Below are 19,678 nucleotides of genomic sequence, written 5' to 3'. Positions count from 1 at the left end.
CTCAATGACTGAACCATGGTGTTTAATCACAGATTAATAAATGCGGGTTCAAACTTCAGTCACCTCAGTCAGAGTGTAATAAATGGAGTAAATATTGCCGACAAGATTCCGGCTTGTGTGTGAAAGGCAGACGTTGTGAAATCAAATTCAATTATAAAACACATAGCCACGTCGATGCTCATTCATAATAACTTTGAATATTTTTCAGATATTTATTTTATAGCAAGTATTGATTTGCGTCATCACACCTTGCTCGAATTGAACATGAAATTCGTCCAATTTATTTTCATTATTTTTTTCATCTGTGGCTTGTTTGCGGAAAAATTACCAGGTAAGATTTGCTTCAATAGATCTTGCAATACCTATTGGAAAGAAATCTGTTTACACCCATCACTGGTTTGCAGTACTAATATCTGAGATTTCTGAATGCTGCAGAAAAATATCGCATTCAACCAGCGACGTAGCAAAATCGATATAGGCGTAAAATGTCGTTGTTTTATATAACGTAGGAATATCATTATTATTTTTAACAGCTGTCTGCGTTACCAAGATCGTGAACGGCAAACTCGTCCGCGTTGGAGATTGTGAGGTAAAATATAAATACCTACTTTTTTATCAGTTTTTTTTACACATCCACTCTTCAGAAAAACAGTCGCCAATAAGTATTTATCCACAATTCTTTGAAAGAATCGGAATCTTTCGGTTTATCAACATGCAGCCAATTTTACACCCAGTGTCAATTGGTAGGTTTACTCGGAATTGTTAGGGCCAGCGTTCTAACCAAGGGGCCATGGCGCCCGTATTGATATCAATATTTTGTCTCCGAGTAGACAAGACTTTATTGGTCCTACTTCTGCTTGTTACACATCTAATATAATTCAAACAAATTATATGTTATAAACATTTCACTAATCATCTATATTTCGAATTGATTTCACAGGTAAATGACGCATCTGGTGAGTTCGTCCACTGTATGACATATTTTTTAAAAACCCACTTCCGTATTTGTATACGAAAGTAAAACCATTGACTCGTCGTAAAGCAATGCTCAACAGTTTACTATGATTTTGTGTGAGACCCTTTCACTTCGAACAAGAACTTGAATGAGCAGACACTGATTGGTAATGAGCTACTTTTTTCAGTCGTGGATGTTTAACCAGAGATCTCCATTTGTGACGCTAAATTAGCCAAATCCGACGCTTTAACCAAGTTTATCTTTAAGACATAGAAGTTCGTCCATCTTCTAATGCCCAATTAGTTCATGCAAAGACAGGTTGGCAATTTTCATTCACGACTTTTCGCAGCTCCTTTCACAAAAATATTTGCATCATACCAGTATTTGCTTTTTATAGCGTTAGCATATTGGGCCGAACAAGTTAGGTCGGTGTAACGATTAGGCGAAAACTAATTTAAAAGATTTTATTCTCTCCAAAGCACAAAAACATAAATTTTTACAGAAATTCTCAGTCTGATAAGAAAGAGCGTCGACAAGAAGACACCAGTTCAAAGTAAATACATTTTTATGTTTTACGAGTTAGCAATATGGCATATTATTGCCATGTCTCTCTAAGCGGCACCCTTGAAAAACACGTAGGTTTGAATCCAACATCGATTTAACAAAACATTTCAAGGATTGTGCCGTTAGTCCTTCCTGGGTGGTCAGACCAACCAATAGTCGATTACCACTTCTTTCATTAACCATGTATTGAAGCTATTCTTCAAAGCAGTTTAGTTCCGTATCTCTAAAATTATATGTTAGTTCGTTTTGTCGATTTTCTCTCTCTACAGTCAATAGGTAGCAATGTTTTTAGGCAAAGTCTAATCGAGTAAAGAAACAGACAACATTTTAATCGCATATTTGATGACGTCGTGTGTACTCCCGTAGTAAGCGTACCAGGTTAAGATTAGGTCATAATTTTATTCTGATTTTCCCTATTTTAGTTCTATTACGAGTCAGGGACTATCTTTGTTAGCCAAGTGAATATACCCCTGTACATAGGTTTCAGTTCCTTTACACAACTTGATGTAAAGTAGGTGAACAAAATTAGTTACCTCCATATTGGTACACATACTTCTGGAGCGTCACGTCATGTTCTGAAGTCATTTACGTTTTTTTATTATGAAATATTAAAAATAAGTTTGTTTTTAGATAAATGTGACGTCACATACAAATCAAAATGCTACCGAATTGTTAGGTATAGTAAGAACAACGTCACCTTCAACAATGCTGAATCAATTTGCAAATCAAGGAACAACGGAAAACTCGCGAATATTTACGACCTCACACAGTATCAGTTGCTGCTCCCTTATCTACGTCCAAAAGCGGCGACTGGCTGGGCGTGGTATAGCGTCTGGACAGGGATGAAGTATAAGGTCGATTGATCAGTCATAAATGAAGCCAAGTACTCGGCATTTTGTAAAGTTTATAGCATAGATCATGGGTCGGCAAACCATGGCCCGCGGTGTATAATAATCGGCCCGCGACTCTTCACAACGGCCACCGACTCTAATCCACGCTCGAGGAGTTGATTATATTCTTTACGTAACAGAATTTATTGTGAGACATGTGCAGATTAGGTTATAACCTAACAGTTTAATGAACAGCTAGCTACTCGTTTAACGAGCCTACAATTTAATCATAATTAGACAAATGGCAACACTCAGAAAAGTTGATGCTGAGTGCAGGATTTGCTTAGTGCATCTTGAGATGCAATCCAATGAGGAAATAAAATCTATATTATATTTGAGAAATGTATCACTGCTTGATTTTTATAAAAAATATCTTCTTGAAGGAAATCTCTATCCAAATTTGACAAACCATGCGAAAAAATCCACATCGATGTTTGGAAGTACATATGCGTGCGAACAATTGTTTTCGAAAATGAACATTACAAAGAACAATCTGAGAACTCGGATTAGTGGTGCCCATTTAGAAAATGTTCTAATCTTAACTTCATCCAGGATGCCGCCTGAGGTCGAAAAGCTATCAAGCGTGATGCAACAAGAAGTGTTACATTGAATGTCATCTGTAATTTTTTTTCTTTCAGTGAGACGACCGAATTGAGTTCTCGAGTTGTCGCAGTCTTCACATGCTGTTTAAAATCTAAAATTTCAACTTCTGATCTGCGTGAAAAAATTGTGATTCATGGGTTATTCGTTCGGTTTTTAACTTTCTAAAAATATGTGCGGCCCGCCAAGTCTTGCAACCCTCAATTTTCGCCCGCGAGCGACAAAAGGTTGCGAACCCTGGCATAGATGTAGTATCCGAGAAAATTATATATTCTAAGCTATAGAAGAAAAATTGATTCTGACTTCGACTCCGGTTTTCAATAAATTTAGATAGCGATTGTTTGTTAAAATTAATAAATAGCGGTCGGGCTACAGGTGCATTATAATTTTTTGGTAACTTGGATAATTAGCGAAACCCAATATATAGAACCGTAAGGTTCGACATTGGCTATCCCAATCTATAACATCCTGAGTGAGGTGTGTTGGGCATGGAATTAGGACCTGAGATGTAATCTTCAATGAAAACATAGTTACCTCTAACGCTCTAACCCTGGCACGGGCAAACTACGGTCTGCGGGCCAAATCCGGCCCATTAGGAACTTCAATCTGGCCCGCCTGATGCGGCCATAAACAAAATAAAACAAATTTTGATGATTAAGCTAAAAAAAAACAGCTCACGGAGTTTGTTGAGATTGCAATTAAATTTAGTTTTGGCACGAGGCTTACTGTTTGCTTTTGTAACACTGTAAATATTGTTCATAAAATGTCACTTTTTACGTCACACTTACATGGCCCGCCAGTGTAGGTGGGCAAAATTTTTATCCCCTGGTTCCAAAACCTTTCCCACCCCTGTCTAACCACTATGACATCGTGGCCACCATACTTACCCGTTTTCACTCATTTGCATGTTGTTTCTAACGCATAATATGTGGTCTCATGCAACCGAACTTACCATACTTTGTCCAAGATGCTTGTTTTGAAACTGTTTTATTCATTTGTTACAGAACAATCAGCTTTTAGAGGCTTCTAATCAACCTTCTTCTCTACCTAAAGAAGTGTGGCACCCGAATTATCCGTTATCCGATGGGAATAACGCGAATGTTGCTGTTGCCGTCTATAAAGATTCGAAGGGTTTAATTGAAGGAATGCACAATCTTACACCGGTCACCCCAATACACGGTGCTATCTGTGAACTATAAAGTCAATAGACAACAACTGTTAAACGGCAAACTTGAATTCTACTGCAATTTATTGAACTTTTGCGTTCAAATTCATTTTACTAACTTGACTCGTATACCCAGCGCGATGAAGAACTGTCATTATCTATCTAACATAACATTTTTTATGGTCTCAGCGGCTCTTGGCACTACAATATGATCGTCTGTAAAATCGCTCATAAGTCTAATTTCTTTAATTACGAGTAAGTGGTGTGACATCGCTTTGATCGAATATTCTTAAACAAAAGAAAACGTGTTTTGATACCGGTCTAGTTAATATTGGTGTTCGCTTGTATGACTGTTGATTTATTACCAAAATTCAGGTTGGAGAGTTGGGGAAATTTTACAATAACTAGGATCGCTCAATATATATATATATCCTGAATTTCTGTAGAAAATTTTGATTTCTCTTATCGATACTAAAAGTCTGCAACTCCACTCCCGACTTATTTAGATTTATCAGTGGCCTATGTCTGGTTACTCATAAATTGTAGATTTGTTTAGGTTGGACTATGCAGGGCCATATATTGTTCCCTCGTAAACCACTTATTTTATTAACTGAGCTATATTTCTAAAATTCACGTCTGAATCTGTGCTGTGATATACGCATTTCGTGCATTACAATTCCACTCAACGCAAGTCATTTTTGAGTGAAGAAAATATTACACATTTATAAAAGTGACATTACTGATTTTTTTTATTCGTGCAGTGTTTATTTAACTTATTTATTCATCGGTGAAGTGAAGAAGCCTGTGATTAGAATCAGACAAAATGAAAGTTTACACAAGTATTTTGCTTTGATTCTGATTAACATGTTTCAGTACTTCAATCCTTCTTATGCTATTATTACCCGTATAACTTATGAGCTATGCTTTGAATTGATATGCTTGTCTATTAAATCTTGAGCTCAGTAAATAGAATTAATTACAGTCTCATCCCATGTAATTTCTGTATATAACCCAACATAATAATAAATATTGATTCAGTGGATTTGTGGGGTTCAGTAAACGATGAAAAATGTTTCCGTAACAGCCAGATTAATTTCCCATATACGAATGGTTGTCCAACTGAAATGATTCGTAATTTGTATCGTAAAATTTCATGTAAATCCCCGTGACGTAACAATCGGATGGATATAATCGGACAGTTTGTCGTCCGCTTGCGTCCGTGAAGTAAGTAGTGCGTTTATTGAAGTATCGGGTATCAATTATAATTTGCTTGATTGTATGTATTTTAATTTTTTTTTTGTTTTTCAGTAATTTATTACCCATATACTAAATCAGGGCTACTCAACCGGCGGACCACGGTCCGAATCCGGACCTTTCGAGTTTTTGATTCGGACCGCAACTGATTCTTTATTTTGGAACATTAGCCCCATTTCTGCAGTTTCCTTTTTTAAAATCACTTTTATAGTTTTGAATATATATGAAAAGAACCATATCTTCATAATAAACAATCCCGATTAGCTAATAATCATTAGCCGGCCGAGAAGGTGCGCGTTTAAGGATGCGGAAATATAATTTCTGGAAAGACCGGACCTAAATAATTTTAAAGTTTTGTATGCGGACCTTAGGTAAAAATAGTTGAGTAGCTCTGCACTAAACCAGTGGTTCTTAACCTCATTTGCGGGCCTGTCGCATTCAATTGACAGAGTCTGAATATATTGCTTCATTGTCGCGGAAAGGTTAAGTTTTTAAAGTTATATCTAACGTTCATGCAACATTAAAGTAGTATCATCAACCAACCCACCATTAGTGCGCCACTGGTTGTAGCAACATAAATTGCAACAAGATAACGACTACTCAAAGTTATCCGAACAGGTTATCCTCAGTTGACATATTTCACAAAAAAAAACGATTCGGATTTGCAAAGAGTTTTTCGGAGAAACTTGGAACCATCACGATCATCATTGGCCGTGGGGTAACCTTAGATACCGATACACCATGTCGAAATAACCTTTGTTGTGCAACAATAGCGTCCGCGGCAGGGAAACTGTTGACAGGAAAATTGTAACTAAAATGATGTATTGAAAGCGTTGATAGCCCAGGTCATGAGGAGTTTTCGATGAACTGGAATATAACATAGAATAACCGCGATTGGCAGTACCAACAAAACTTGCATCTTTGCGAAACTGCTCATAGTCAAGCTAAACTTGAAAGTTTGAATATCTGCGGTGCAATATAAGTATAAGTATAAGTAGAAGGTTTGGTAATGAAAATACTCCATGGCGTAAAATTATTTCAGAGGGCCTTTGTCGAACCCCTGAAACAGCTCCACCGAACCCCAGCGGTTCGATCGATCCCATGTTAAGAAACACTGCATTAAATTAGATTCTTTTATATAAGAAATCCCCGTAGCTAGTACCAAATGTGATGCCAAACGTCATTTGTTCATTCTTTGTTATTATTTGCTGGGTGAATGAGGAAATTATATCATATTCTATACCTTATAGCGAGTTATCTGCCCAATTTGAGATCACTTAACTTAATATTCAATAAATTAACCTCTTTTAGATATTCCTTTCTTTAGAAAAGCTATTCAAATACACTTTGGGTAACCTATTAAATGTAAAGAGAAAATTGTTATTTTACCAAAACAGTGTGATATAGTCAGTGCATGCAAGCGTTGTCTAACGAGCAGCTAAATGGAATCAAATTCCGTCAACCATACTTGGAAAAAATTGTTTGACAGCGAGCGGGATCTTCACAGTACGAAAATAAGACAGTACTCCTGCAGTGAACCGTGAATCAAGATGGCGGACACCGGAACGTAGTATAAGTATAAGTATAAGTATAAGTTTATTTCGACTCCATAATCAGCATAACAATACATTTGACAGATAAAAACAAATAAATAAAATCTGATTATGAAATCAGGGGAGCAAACAAAACCTTAGATAAGGTTTATAACGTACAAAATAAAAGATGAAAGGTTTTGCCAAGAGGAAGTGGTACGTGTTTACTCACCTAAAATTATCAAGTTATTTCACACACGCTCACATGCACCCACCAGCCACACACACACACAACCACTGAGAAGTTATTTAAGTAAGAATGAAACGCGATAAATTTAGGGTATACTATACAGTAAACAAAAAAAATAAATAAACAAATACTAGAAAAGAAAATTATCTGCCACACCATATTGATATTTTTGTAATGGTTGCCATTGCCAAATTGATCGATCTTCTAATCGTTGATTAGGTATATAAAAGGAAGATTCTATTGGAAACATATTGCCAAGCTGATTATAGTTGGAGTCAAATGCCAAGTTGCCCAACCAAAGTTGCCAGAATTGGGTGCATGAAGAGGTGGGCGAGACCATTTCATTCCCCAAATTAGAGCCTATTATTGCCAAATTATAGTCCAGATTGTAATAAGTAATTAAGTTACCGGTAACAGTAAAATTACTATAATTAAGTAAAGTAGGATGTGGAAATAAATTGGTTACAAAGGGTGTAAGTGAGGTTTTTCATTCTTGGGTATTGATTTCAGACAAGGATATGGGAATGAGGTTGTTATTTCACAGGATATCGGGAGTCTTTTTTTGTTTTTTTCCTTATGTGTTTTACTTCATTTAATCACTTTGAAGTAACCTGAAAAACAAAAAATAAAACTGCGAGTAGATGTTTCAATGATTGGGTGAAGGGGAACGCTCTGAACTATTTATTACAGGCAAAAAATAATTGTTTAATTAAATGGGATGTATTGTCATTATATAGCGATGGATAGATGATCTATGATGACATTCTGCTTGGGACAGAGAAAAATTTATCACACCATGCAAAACACACACAAAATTTTACTATCTATACCTTGGCCAACAAGTCAACTCAAACACCATGCCTTAACATAAAACGCATGCATACATAAATGATATAAACACCACATCCAATTACAATGACCCACAGCAAATTAAAATCTGAAGGGGAGAATCCAACATAGCTCTACTGCTCGCCTAGTTGCAATAATTAGTAACCTTGCAGGAACAATATTGTACTATCTACAACCCTTATACCACCACTCAAACATAAGACCAAGCGTGTATGATAGGGACATCACAGCTAGAAAAAGATAAAAACACGAGCGTGAAGTGATAGAATGTGTGCAGTTATTTAAAGAAAATATCATCCGAGTACGTTAGCTACCTATATATTTAAAAAAATATATATATACTCATGCATGTCACAGTACCATTTCTTTGGTGCTGGACTAGTTCTGGCCAAGTCGTGGCAAGATATTATTATAGTCGTGGCACAATATTATTATAGCTGTTCAACATTTTCATTAAAACAGTAATGTGCAAGTGTGGAGTGTCCCAAGTTTTTGTCATCGAATACCACCAGTAGTAATTTTTAATATTTAATATTTGGAAACTAAATGAGACTTGACTTGTTTTTGAAAAGATTTTTTGGACTTTAACGTCTTCAAATTTAAGGGAAGAGAATTCCAAAGTTTGGGTCCAGTAAAAGACAAGGAATGCTGACTCACGGATTTACTCATGAAAGGTACGAATAAATCAGAACTACTTCTTCGGTTGGAGGTATTTTTGACAAGTATGTCATTAAAGCAATTGGGCAGCGCATTATTATGGAAGTCGTGAGCTAGAGATAATATTTCAAATTTCATCATATCTTCAACCTTAAGTATATTTAGTGATTTGAAGTAAGAGTCTACACTTTCACGTTTTCTTTTACCAAAAACTATTCTTAAAAAATTATTACAAATACTCTGCAGTTTTGAGACAAGTGTTTTATTACCATGAAGCCAGACTGAACAACTATATCGAATATGGCTAAGTAGTAATGATTGAAACATTGCTAGTAGAGCTGATTGGTCAACACACTGGGATACTTTGGCAGAAACTGCTAGGTTTCTTTTTGTTTTACCAATAACATGCATTATTTGTGATTTCCATGACAGATTTTCATCAAAGATAACTCCTAGAAATTTTATTTCTTTCACTCTTTCAATTTCATTGCCATTGAGCAGTAGTTTTTTTGAACAACTCACACTTTTATGCTTGCTTGGATGGAATAATACAAATTTAGTTTTGTTAGCATTCAGAGATAATTTATTAACTAACATCCAGCTATGAATGTTGGTTAGTTCTTGGTTTGCAACTGTGAATAGATCTTCAAGGTTTTCCCCATGAAGAATCAAGTTAGTGTCATCAGCAAACATGATCGACTCAGAGGATTTCAGACACCTGGACATGTCATTAATGTAAGCTAGAAAAAATAATGGGCCAAGTAAAGATCCTTGTGGAACTCCGTGCTTCATGACACAAATATTTGTAGAGAATGAGTTGTCATATTGCACAATTTGCTTCCTGTCTTGAAGGTAGCTCTTGATCCAATTGAATGGAACGCCTCTAATTCCATAGTGATAGGGCTTACTTAAGAGGATGGAATGGTCAATGGTGTCAAAAGCTTTTGAGATATCAAGAAATATTCCAATTGCATGTTGTTTGCATTCAAACGCATTGGTCAGTTTGTGTACCAAAACATTAGCAGCCATAGCAGTGGAGTGATGCTTGCGAAAACCAAATTGATGCGAGTGGAAAACATTGTTAGTTTCAAAGTAGTTTGACATTCTACTATACATTATTTTTTCAAGAATCTTAGAAAATGATGGTAAAAGACTAATAGGTCTATAGTTTCCAAGATCTGAAACACTACCTTTTTTAAACAGAGGAAGAACTTTGGATGTCTTGAAGCTTTCAATGAATAATCCACTAGATAGTGAAAGGTTAAATATATATGTCAGGATATCAATAATATGTTCTGGAACATATTTCAATATTTTAAATGGAATACCATCGATTCCAAAACTTGACTTGGGCTTCATATCGCGTATAATATTTTTTATTTCTAATGATGTAGCTGGCCTTAAGAACATTGATGAGGATTCTTGCTTCCCAAGATATGAAATGTAATTTTTGTCACAGCCAGCTGGTTGTGGCATACAGTCAAGCAGGCTTTGTGCCACTTGAGAAAAGTGTTCATTAAATTTATTTGCAGTTTGTGTATTACTGAAATCAAGTCCAATCAAAGGACAAGAATTTGTTTTATTTTTACCAATAAGCTCATTAATTGTTTTCCACACTGCCTTGATGTTGCCTTTGTGAGAAGCAAATTTAGATTTGTAATAATTCGATTTCTTTTTGTGGAGCAATCGAGTATAAAGGTTCCTGCATTCATTGAACTGTAATTTGTGCTTGTCATTTATGTTTTTATTGTTTATTAATTTCTTATATAGTTTTTGTTTGACTTTGTTGAGTTTGCGTAACTCAGTATCATACCAAGGTTTGTTTGATCTGTTTGTCTGTTTTTTGTAAGGAAAAGATTGAGAGTAAGCAGTGGAGAATTTTTCAAAAAAATTTTCAAAGCAAGTGTTGGGATCCTGGATGCTGCTGAAGTCATCAATATTAATAGAATTCAGTTCATTCTTAAACGTATTCAAGTTGGACGAAGTAAACTGGCGATAAAGCGTTTCAATTCTGGTCTGAATTTGCTTTTCTAGAAGAGAGCATTGTACAATCGGCAGATGATCAGAAACACATTCTGCTAAAACAGCACTGTTAATTTTTTTATCATATACGTTTGTCCAGATATGGTCTATACAGGTAGCAGAACTTGAAGTTATCCTGGTGAGGCAGTTTATCAAAGAATAATAGGCCAGGTTGTGCATAATATCAACAAATAGGCTGGTATTCATATTGGACTCATCAATAAGATTATAGTTGAAGTCACCCATTATATAATTATAATTCAACCTGTTCATCTTTGAGAGAACTTGGGACAAGAGATTCCGAAAGTTAGCATTGCTCAATTCATCAGTTAGTGGTGATCTATAAATAGTACCGCAGGTTATTGTTTTATTTTCCAATGATATGTCAATGAATATAGATTCAAAAACCTTTTCGCACATTATAGTAATATCTTTGCGGACAATGTATTTCAAATCATTTCGAATGTAGAGACCAACACCACCACCTCGGTGATGAGATCTACTATTAGAGATAAAAACATAGCCATCCAGTGCATTGAAATGGCCATTTGTACCAGATACAATCCATGTTTCATTTACAGCAATTATATGAGGCTTACAATTCAGTGAATTAACTAGTGCTTCAAATTTTGTGAAGTTTTTGAAAGAGGCTAAAGATCTGATATTGATGGAGAGAGTCATGAAACCACTTAGTTTAAGGCTGTCGTTGAATTTAAGGGCATTGACATCACTGGAGCAGATATATTGATTTGAGCAATTGTACAAGAAAACACTATCAATGTTGTTGAATTCATCAGTATCAGTATTTGCTGATTCAAGAAACATTTTGTTAAGGTATTCAGGATCAAGAATTTTGGCAAGTGCCTGGGCTTCAGCTTTTTCTGTATGAAGGGGAACAAATAACTCAGATATTTCAGAATCAGAGAGACAAGAGAATGGCATACAGTCTATTTCACAAAGGAAACAGCACCAAGGTATTTCATCAGCTTCAGATTCAAGATTTTCATATTTTTGTCCAGAAATATTGGTACATTTTAAATGTATCCAAGAAGAACAAATGTCACAATAAAGAGCTTTTTGATTGATTCGAACTGATTTGTGGCAATTTCTACATGGGTATTTTAAATTAGTTTTCATGGCAGTGGCACAACAAAATAAAAGTAAAAAATAAAAATGAAAAAAAATAAGTTAAATATCTAGTCTGGCTATATAGGTTTCCAGATGTTTAAAAGATGGAGAACCATTGATTAGACAGCACTAGCCTATTCAAATAAGAAAAATGGAGATTACGAATGAGTTAATCGTTCCCCTCCGCTCATAGGCTACCGCTACGTCTTGAGGTTGGTCCCACTGAACGGGCAGCAGCCTTGGAGTAGAGGGGACGAGAGAGAGTAGTGATATCATTTGAGGAAGATATTACTCGCCTTTTATCTAGGTAAGCGTAGACAATCCCATTCATTGTGCTCACTTTTTGTTTTCCGAAGGCTTCCTTGGCAGCGCTGAGTAGCTTGAGCCTGCTACGGGTCAAGGACTCAGTGATGGACAATCCGCTGCCTTTGAGTTCTTTTTTTCTACCATACACCATATTCTTCGTTGATCTTCTGACGAATTTGATGATGATGGGGTTCTTCGGAGATCTTGATTTTAATTTGTGAGTAATATCAATGTCAGTGTTCACAATAGGATGGTTGGGTTTAAGGCTGTCGTTGAGAGTTTTCACTACAAAGTCTTCGAACTTATGGTATTCAGTTTCTGGCACAGAACTACAGCCATGGAGAATCACACAGTTTCTTCGGCTGTATTGTTCTAAATCGTCCTGTTGCTTTTCACAAGTCTCCAGCCTGCTAATAATCTCCTGGATCTTGGAGGAGATTTGAGCCACGTCATTCTGGAACTTAATGATGTCCTGGGACTGGTTGCCATGGTCTTTAGAGGCAGATAATAGAGTTGCATGTGACATTAGCTCCTCTTGCTTGGCCTGGAGAGATGAGATAGCTGCCAGAATCTGGGTTTGGACTTCCTTGTTCATCTTGAAGTAACGTTAGTGCAGTAGTGTGATTGATTGCAAGGTGAAATTAGGTGATATGCAGATAGTATATCCAGTAAGATCCACGTACAATAATAGTACAGAAGGTAGTAGGCTATCGTACTTTCAGTCTAATCAAAGATTACAATAACATCTGCAAACTTAATCAAATAGCGAATAATGCGAATATGTGTACCAGGTTATGGTAACCCTATCGCAGGTAACCCTTACCTGGTATACTAACCTGGTCAATCGACCAATATTGTTATAAACAGATGTGAAAAGAGTTGAAAAGCCATTCCAATATCTATAAAGTCGGTTTCATAAGGCACTTTTCGTAGTTCATAAACAACTGGATTTCTGGTTAACCGTTGTGAAAATCCACATCATGTCGTCTCCAGTTATTAACTGAAGGAAAATAATTTTATCTGCTCTCCCATTCCATACCTTAACATACAGAGCAATCTCATTTATTCGTATTTCTTTTTAATTCAAAATGAAGAATATTGCACATGGAATTGTTTAAACGCGAGTGAAGGAAGAACGAAAAATATTTAAGGAAGAGAAAATAAAAATATAAACGAACGAAACAAATCAAAATATAGCAAGACTCGACAAATTATTCATGCATCGAGCCTACAGGGCCGTCATAGCACGTCAAAATATTCAAAGAACTGTCTTTGGCGAATAAAAGGTAAAACTAAACTACTAATCGGGTAGTATTTATGGCAATGATAGTGGTTATAGTATCAGAATTTTTGATCGCCATACACATTACAAAAATTGTTTTTTCAAAATACCAGTCGATATTTTAACTAGTGATTCACACCTTCAAGGATAAGCAATTATCGATAAGCAAGAGGATACTATGAGTACTGATTGTAGAAACTGCTTCGTTTAGCAATATATAACATAGTGGGTGAGAAGGCAGACATAAGCTAGAAGAAGATATCTGTATTCAGCGACGCAGTCGATACATGATATGGATTAATTTTTGTAAGTAAAGCAACGTGAAAATTATCAACAAGTCGAAACTTTGTAAAAATTTCGTTATGAATTTCTTTCTCATCGTAAATCATTGAAACATAATTTGTTGGAACAATAGAATATTCAAGTATCAAAATTTAAATACTTCAATCAGCTTCATTTTAGTAATCTTTAAAACACATTATTTGCCGCTTATATTAAAGATAGCTTCAATAATATCAAGTCAAATACTGCTGGTTTAGTAATAATACTTATTTCAGGGAAAGCTTCTAATACTAACAAAGAATATATGGCAAGATTGGAAGGTACAATTAAAGTTTGAGAAACTATTTATAATAGTAAACACATAAGCAACTGGTAGGAATAGATAGATTTGATGTTCTCGTTTTTTTAATAGATTAACAGATTTCTATTTATATACTGTATTGTTGTTTATATTCATTGTCCTGATAAACTAAATGTCCTTTACTGGATCCTTTAAAACGTTGGCAAGACGTGTTAGTTGACGGCTCTTTGAATGAAATTATCTTATTTATATGTGATTTGGCAAATTGTCTCTAACGTTTCAGCTTCAAATAAACAGAAGGCACTGATTTACAGTCTTCAAAGATAAGTACTTTGATCCTCTGTGTTTTCGTATATTTCTTTATTCGCTCCGTGATTTCCGCCATATCGATTAAAAAATTCCGAATCTTCGAGTAAATTGTCAGGAGAAGCGCATTGAATTTTTATTACAGGAGCTCCGGATGATTCGTCGAGACTACTTAGAGAAGATACGGTGTTAGCCGACGGATGATTTTCCTTTTCGGACTTTGTTCCTGAGCGATTCTCGTGAAAAACATCTTCGTTTGAAATCACAGAGAAATGGATTCCGGACCCTGAATCAGAACCGGTTACATCCGGTACAGACTGGTCTGAAGACAATGAGGTAAAACTGGAGGACTTGGGCAATGAAGACTGATCCCATTTTGATAATCCGTTTCCAATACTTCTTGCATCTAACGAAATAGAGGCTCGAAACGGCTGCCTACGCTCTACATAATCGTAACCTGAATAATCAGGAGATAGTCGCGGAGGCAAAGTAGCAGCTGAAAACGAACGATGAAACGCAGGGTTTGAATCTCTTTCCTGGTAGGTTGAAGGACCCGTTATTTCGACGTAAAATTTTGACCTCGACGTTGGCGTGTCAGGAGTTTGCTGTTTTTGATTCACATCCAGTGATTTTTTATCGACGTAAAACGTAGATGTAGAACGGGTTTTCTTTGGTTTACGCATAGCTCTTCGTGTTGACCAAGTTGTAGGTCGTGTACTGCTGTAGGTCGCGGAATATCTCGACCATTCGGTGAGTCTACCAGTTGCTGTAATCTCATCAATATCGTTTACTACATCTTCAGATACTTGAGTTCCATGTTTCCTGTCTTGGTGAGGGCTACATGGTGCTGATTTAGAAAGTTTAATATCCTTACTGAGAGTCCTAGCCATGCTGGGTCTCACTACTCTAACTGGTAGAACAACGCCCAATGGAAAATCTGCAGAATGGCATCTTGTTGATCGCTGAATTCCAACAGGATTACCTCCATACGGCATTGTAGCACGCATTTTATTTTGCCTTTTCCCCAACGATTCTTTCACTTTGCTGCCACTTTCGGTCCCACTTCGAGAGTTCAGTAGTATTACACCGTCAGCCCCGGCAACCTCGCTTCCTTCGCTGTCAGATGATCGCCTAGCTGCATTGCTCGGAGAGTACGACGAGCCTCCAACCAGAGCGACAGAGCCGAACGCTAGTTGGCGATAAAGACTTTTCATTTCAGACGCAACATTGGTAAAAAGTGGGGAACTTCGTCCAGATTCTGAATCCGCGACAAATGACATGCTGTGATTCTTACGATGTCGATTTTTCTTAGGACGATGTGGAGTTGACTGATGGCGCCTGAAAGAAAAAACAAATTGGGTCAGTCCCGAGTCTAATCTACTAAAAGAAACATCCCTTGGTGCGCATTTTTATTGAACTTTGTATATTTCTCAGAGGAAAAAGTGCTATGTACGAAGGCAAGTGGTTAGCACGGTATGTCCATTCAAGTCAGAAATTATACACGTTAGGTTATGTTTGATAGAGTCTAATAAAATGGGAAAACAGATACAAAAAAGATTCCAGAATTCTCCAACATGATAAAATCACTGTTAGCGTAGTATCTTGCACAGAGCGAAATGGAGAATCCTTTGTGGAAATAGAATAATAATCGAACTCACTTGACTTTATTATTCGGTATTTCAGCTCCTTCCTCAAGTAATACTAACGTAGGTTCATGATCTGAACTACTCATTGCATAGTAAACGTTTGCCGTGTCTGGTATTTCAATTACTAAAAAAGAAAGAGGTAATGATTCCTTGTTTTTGTGATTTTTAATTTAACAATTACGGCACAGAATGACACAAAAAGTACGATATTGGTATTTTCTTTTCTATCCCTGTCATTGTTGATTAATATGTAGCGTGGTCACCTAAATATAGAAATACTATATCCTTATGCGCAAAAATAACCAGCTAAAATCGCTGTGAAATACAAAATTTCTTGCAACTGTAGTCCTCAAAAAGAAGGATCGTAACTCAGATAGCAAATTAGAACGATCCGCACCTTCTTAATTAGCAAATGCTGAATTTGAATTTCTATAAAACGGCTTTATGTCTTCGCTCAGAACGAGGCTTGGTTCAAGTAACCATCAGAGCAAGACTATAACGAGTTCTAAATCCATTTTCCGGTACCTCCAAATGGGCCTAATAACTCCATACATATCAGTCACTGCTTGACCAGAAATTTGTTCGAAGCGAAGTTGAAACACAACATGAAATTTTTGCGCAGTGGTTCAGACAATTTAAATGTGTTTCCCTATCTGACTAACAGTCGTGCGAATCAGAAACCAACTGCAAGGGATGCACAATAGCCAAACTAACACTATATAACCATATATCATCACAGTCTGCTCAAAATAGCGTTTTCAGTTACTGGGAGATGACTAGAATGTATGAATTAATTACCTCTATCACTGTCCTTTAGCACCTGAACTAGGGAAAATCTTTTTAAATTCGTTTCCACATCCAACATATAAAGTTCTAAGGCTTTACGAATAACAGCAGCTCTTCGTTCATCCGAACTTATCTAAAAATGAAAAAAAAATGAAAAATTCACGGATATGCAAGTTTTGACAATCATTAGATTTTCAAACAACGGTGCATAATGGGTAGGAATGTACCTGTTACGGAGCCCTACACTGTTCTTATAAAAATTGTCAAAAAATCCACGTTATGGTGCGACTTTTGGCAAAAGATTCGGTAAAACAGGGACTCATTACATAATTTGAGAAAAATATAAGAATGATTGCCTTTTAGAAGACACTCCAATCATCAACCTGAAAAATGTAATTCTTTTGTTCCGTTACTCTGAGAAAAAAAGAACCGACCCAATTCAAGTCTAATAAGCGTGGTACAATATCTAGTTGTGTGTCATTAATACCCTACAACTGAAGTTTAGGACAGATAGGTTGCAGGTAATTTTACTCGTAATCATCGATCTGAATAAAATCAATCAATCAAAATCTCCCTTCTTACCGATATTGTTTTATATTCGCAGTTGGCAATTGGTTTGTCTACATTGTTCATGGATTTGCTGTCTGTGGTCGTTTCTGAGAGAACATCGGATTTGTTTCGAACCAAGCGAATTTTGACGATACGGTTCTGAAATAAAAGTACAGATTTTATTTATTTACTTTTCTAACTATGTTAACTTCATTTTTCTTTCTGTATAACTGGACTAGGTATGAGACATAAATTGTTCATAAATTCGAGGAATAAAACCTAACTAACACCTATCATTAATACAATTATACAATGGCAGATTTTGGATCTACATCAGTTTGGTCAAAGAATATTTTAGTCATAAGAGTGACGTCTTAATATAAAATGACGCCTAACGCAACTACGTGACGTCACAATTTTGATAACAAAGCATGTACAATTTTGATAACAAGCCTGCGTATTACTATCGATAGAAACTAAACTTATTTGCATAAATATTATCACAATTCCGCAATTAGGATAATTTTACTACTGAGCCAATTCTTTAAATATACAAATTAATATTCTATTTGGGCTGTATTGTATTTTCATGTTGAATTCAACAGTTGCGTCGAAAAAGGCCAGAAAATTGCATACAAGTCGATAAGTTTCAATATTTAACAATTATATACAAACCTGTTGACCGGGTGTGCTACTAGAGGAATTGATTCTTCCATTAAAAGACTGCGATACTTTATCATTTTTTTCTCCATTTTCAACTTTTTTTGTCATCATTGATTTATTAATAGGAGTTGACGTTAATATACTACTTCTTTCCGCTTCTCCTTGAATCATCCTGGAAACATCATGAATGTTTGCTCAGAAATGTAAGTTAAGATAGATAATATAATACATATATTAGAATATTAAATGCTGGTTGGAAATGGTACTGGACCATTGAATAACAAATCTTTTACTTACTCAGAAAGGGTTTTCCTATGAGGACTAGTAATTTGCGACGGAGATGTTACACTGGAAGATGAAGGCTCGATTACCATCGATAATTGAAACCTGTAAATTGCGTTAAATATATTTAATGAAACTAGATGAACATCATTCAAGATGGGGATGGAGATAGATATACGTTCTCAAAATATACATTTCCATTGCCTCCTCACCATATTGCCTGCAGGATGGATTTTCAAAACAACTAACACAAGTCATTCCTATGTGACGGAATAAACAGTAAAAGATTGCTTGTTTTCTCCTGTAGGAATATTGAAAAGTAATGCAAATATACAAACTTACCTTTGGTCTTCACTAAGCACAGTGATTGATTGGAACCATTTTAAAAATTCGGAAGCAGGATCTAGATTTTGATACGTCCTACAAGATGCTTGCAATAGTTGAAGTTGGGCCAAAAGTTCAAACTCCTTACGTCGTTTCTCAAAATTGATGAGTCCACCCTGAAAAATGAAGCATTCATATTTCTAAAATCGTATTTTGTAGTCAAACTAGGATTCTTTCGATTATTTACAAATATCGTTTATTCATAATTGTTGGGCCCAGCTGAATCAACGTCATGAACTAAAACTCCCAGATTCAAGCGCCATATCCATAACTGAATTTTGTAATAATAAGACGTCGCATAGAAATAATGGATTTTGCTGGTTCAAAGATGGATTTGAGGTCTCAATCTACCTCTATGAAAAATACTTTTCAAATGACGATTGGGATCTTATAACCATTCCCACTCCTAACTAATTAGTTGCGAAAAGATGAGTAGCTGTTTCTTGCGTTGAGCCTTTCTTTAAAAAACACTGTATGTCATTTTTTCATCTGCTTACCTCCAAATAATCTGGTCTTGCAGTATCCAGATAGGTTAAGTCAGTGAGAAAGGATCCAAGATATGGCACAGTTCCGTGAACTATGCCAGAATGTAAATCTTGCACACGACGAATCATTGCTTCTTTACGTACGCTTGATATTGCGCTGTCTTCTGTATTGACTTTCGCTGTGCCGACCTATAAGAAAAAAAAATACATTTTTTTTTTTTTATCTTGAAATAAATAATAACAAATAAGTAAATGCAAACTGGAAAAAAGAAAAATAAATATGAATGATTTGAATTCACCACGGTTAGAAAAATTCTAAAAAGTCGAAATATTAAGCCATTGTAAGGCATCATAAAAAAATCTTTCAATTTAGTAAGTTCATAATTATTATACTGAAAAAAAACATAAAGTGTCAAAAAACTTGAAATGGCGGAACCAGACACAGTAAGGACATGATGAGTTAACTTGAGATATTTCTACAGGATCCCAAACATTATCCAACCTAACGCAAGTCGAAGGAAGCGAGCGAACAATCTAACA

At 35.8% G+C, this 19,678-nt stretch overlaps 2 protein-coding genes across 3 annotated transcripts in view; one reads left to right on the top strand and one right to left on the bottom strand.

Moving 5' to 3' along the window:
- The first annotated feature begins 209 nt into the window (after nucleotides 1–209).
- On the top strand, nucleotides 210–5,206 carry LOC144422949 (uncharacterized). The gene is made up of 6 exons (XM_078113005.1): nucleotides 210–331; nucleotides 534–589; nucleotides 941–956; nucleotides 1,458–1,508; nucleotides 2,150–2,373; nucleotides 4,014–5,206. Exons 1-6 carry the CDS (start codon nucleotides 265–267, stop codon nucleotides 4,206–4,208), a joined length of 609 nt encoding a protein of 202 aa, XP_077969131.1. The 5' UTR covers nucleotides 210–264; the 3' UTR covers nucleotides 4,209–5,206.
- Nucleotides 5,207–13,228: 8,022 nt separating this feature from the next.
- LOC120345174 (ral guanine nucleotide dissociation stimulator-like 1) overlaps nucleotides 13,229–19,678 on the bottom strand; it is a 29,181-nt gene continuing 22,731 nt past the window's right edge. For both annotated transcript variants that reach the window (XM_039414604.2, XM_039414603.2), the window contains exons 9-16: nucleotides 19,151–19,327; nucleotides 18,612–18,769; nucleotides 18,285–18,374; nucleotides 18,000–18,159; nucleotides 17,358–17,483; nucleotides 16,788–16,908; nucleotides 16,002–16,113; nucleotides 13,229–15,681 (exon numbers count right to left, since the gene is read on the bottom strand). In XM_039414604.2, coding sequence (XP_039270538.2) covers nucleotides 14,355–15,681; nucleotides 16,002–16,113; nucleotides 16,788–16,908; nucleotides 17,358–17,483; nucleotides 18,000–18,159; nucleotides 18,285–18,374; nucleotides 18,612–18,769; nucleotides 19,151–19,327 — 2,271 coding nt within the window. In that variant the 3' untranslated portion in view covers nucleotides 13,229–14,354. The remainder of the gene's footprint in view (nucleotides 15,682–16,001; nucleotides 16,114–16,787; nucleotides 16,909–17,357; nucleotides 17,484–17,999; nucleotides 18,160–18,284; nucleotides 18,375–18,611; nucleotides 18,770–19,150; nucleotides 19,328–19,678) is intronic.

This window comes from Styela clava, chromosome 5, assembly GCF_964204865.1.
Source record: "Styela clava chromosome 5, kaStyClav1.hap1.2, whole genome shotgun sequence".
Lineage (NCBI taxonomy): Eukaryota > Metazoa > Chordata > Ascidiacea > Stolidobranchia > Styelidae > Styela > Styela clava.
This window is presented reverse-complemented; position numbering and strand designations above follow the sequence as displayed.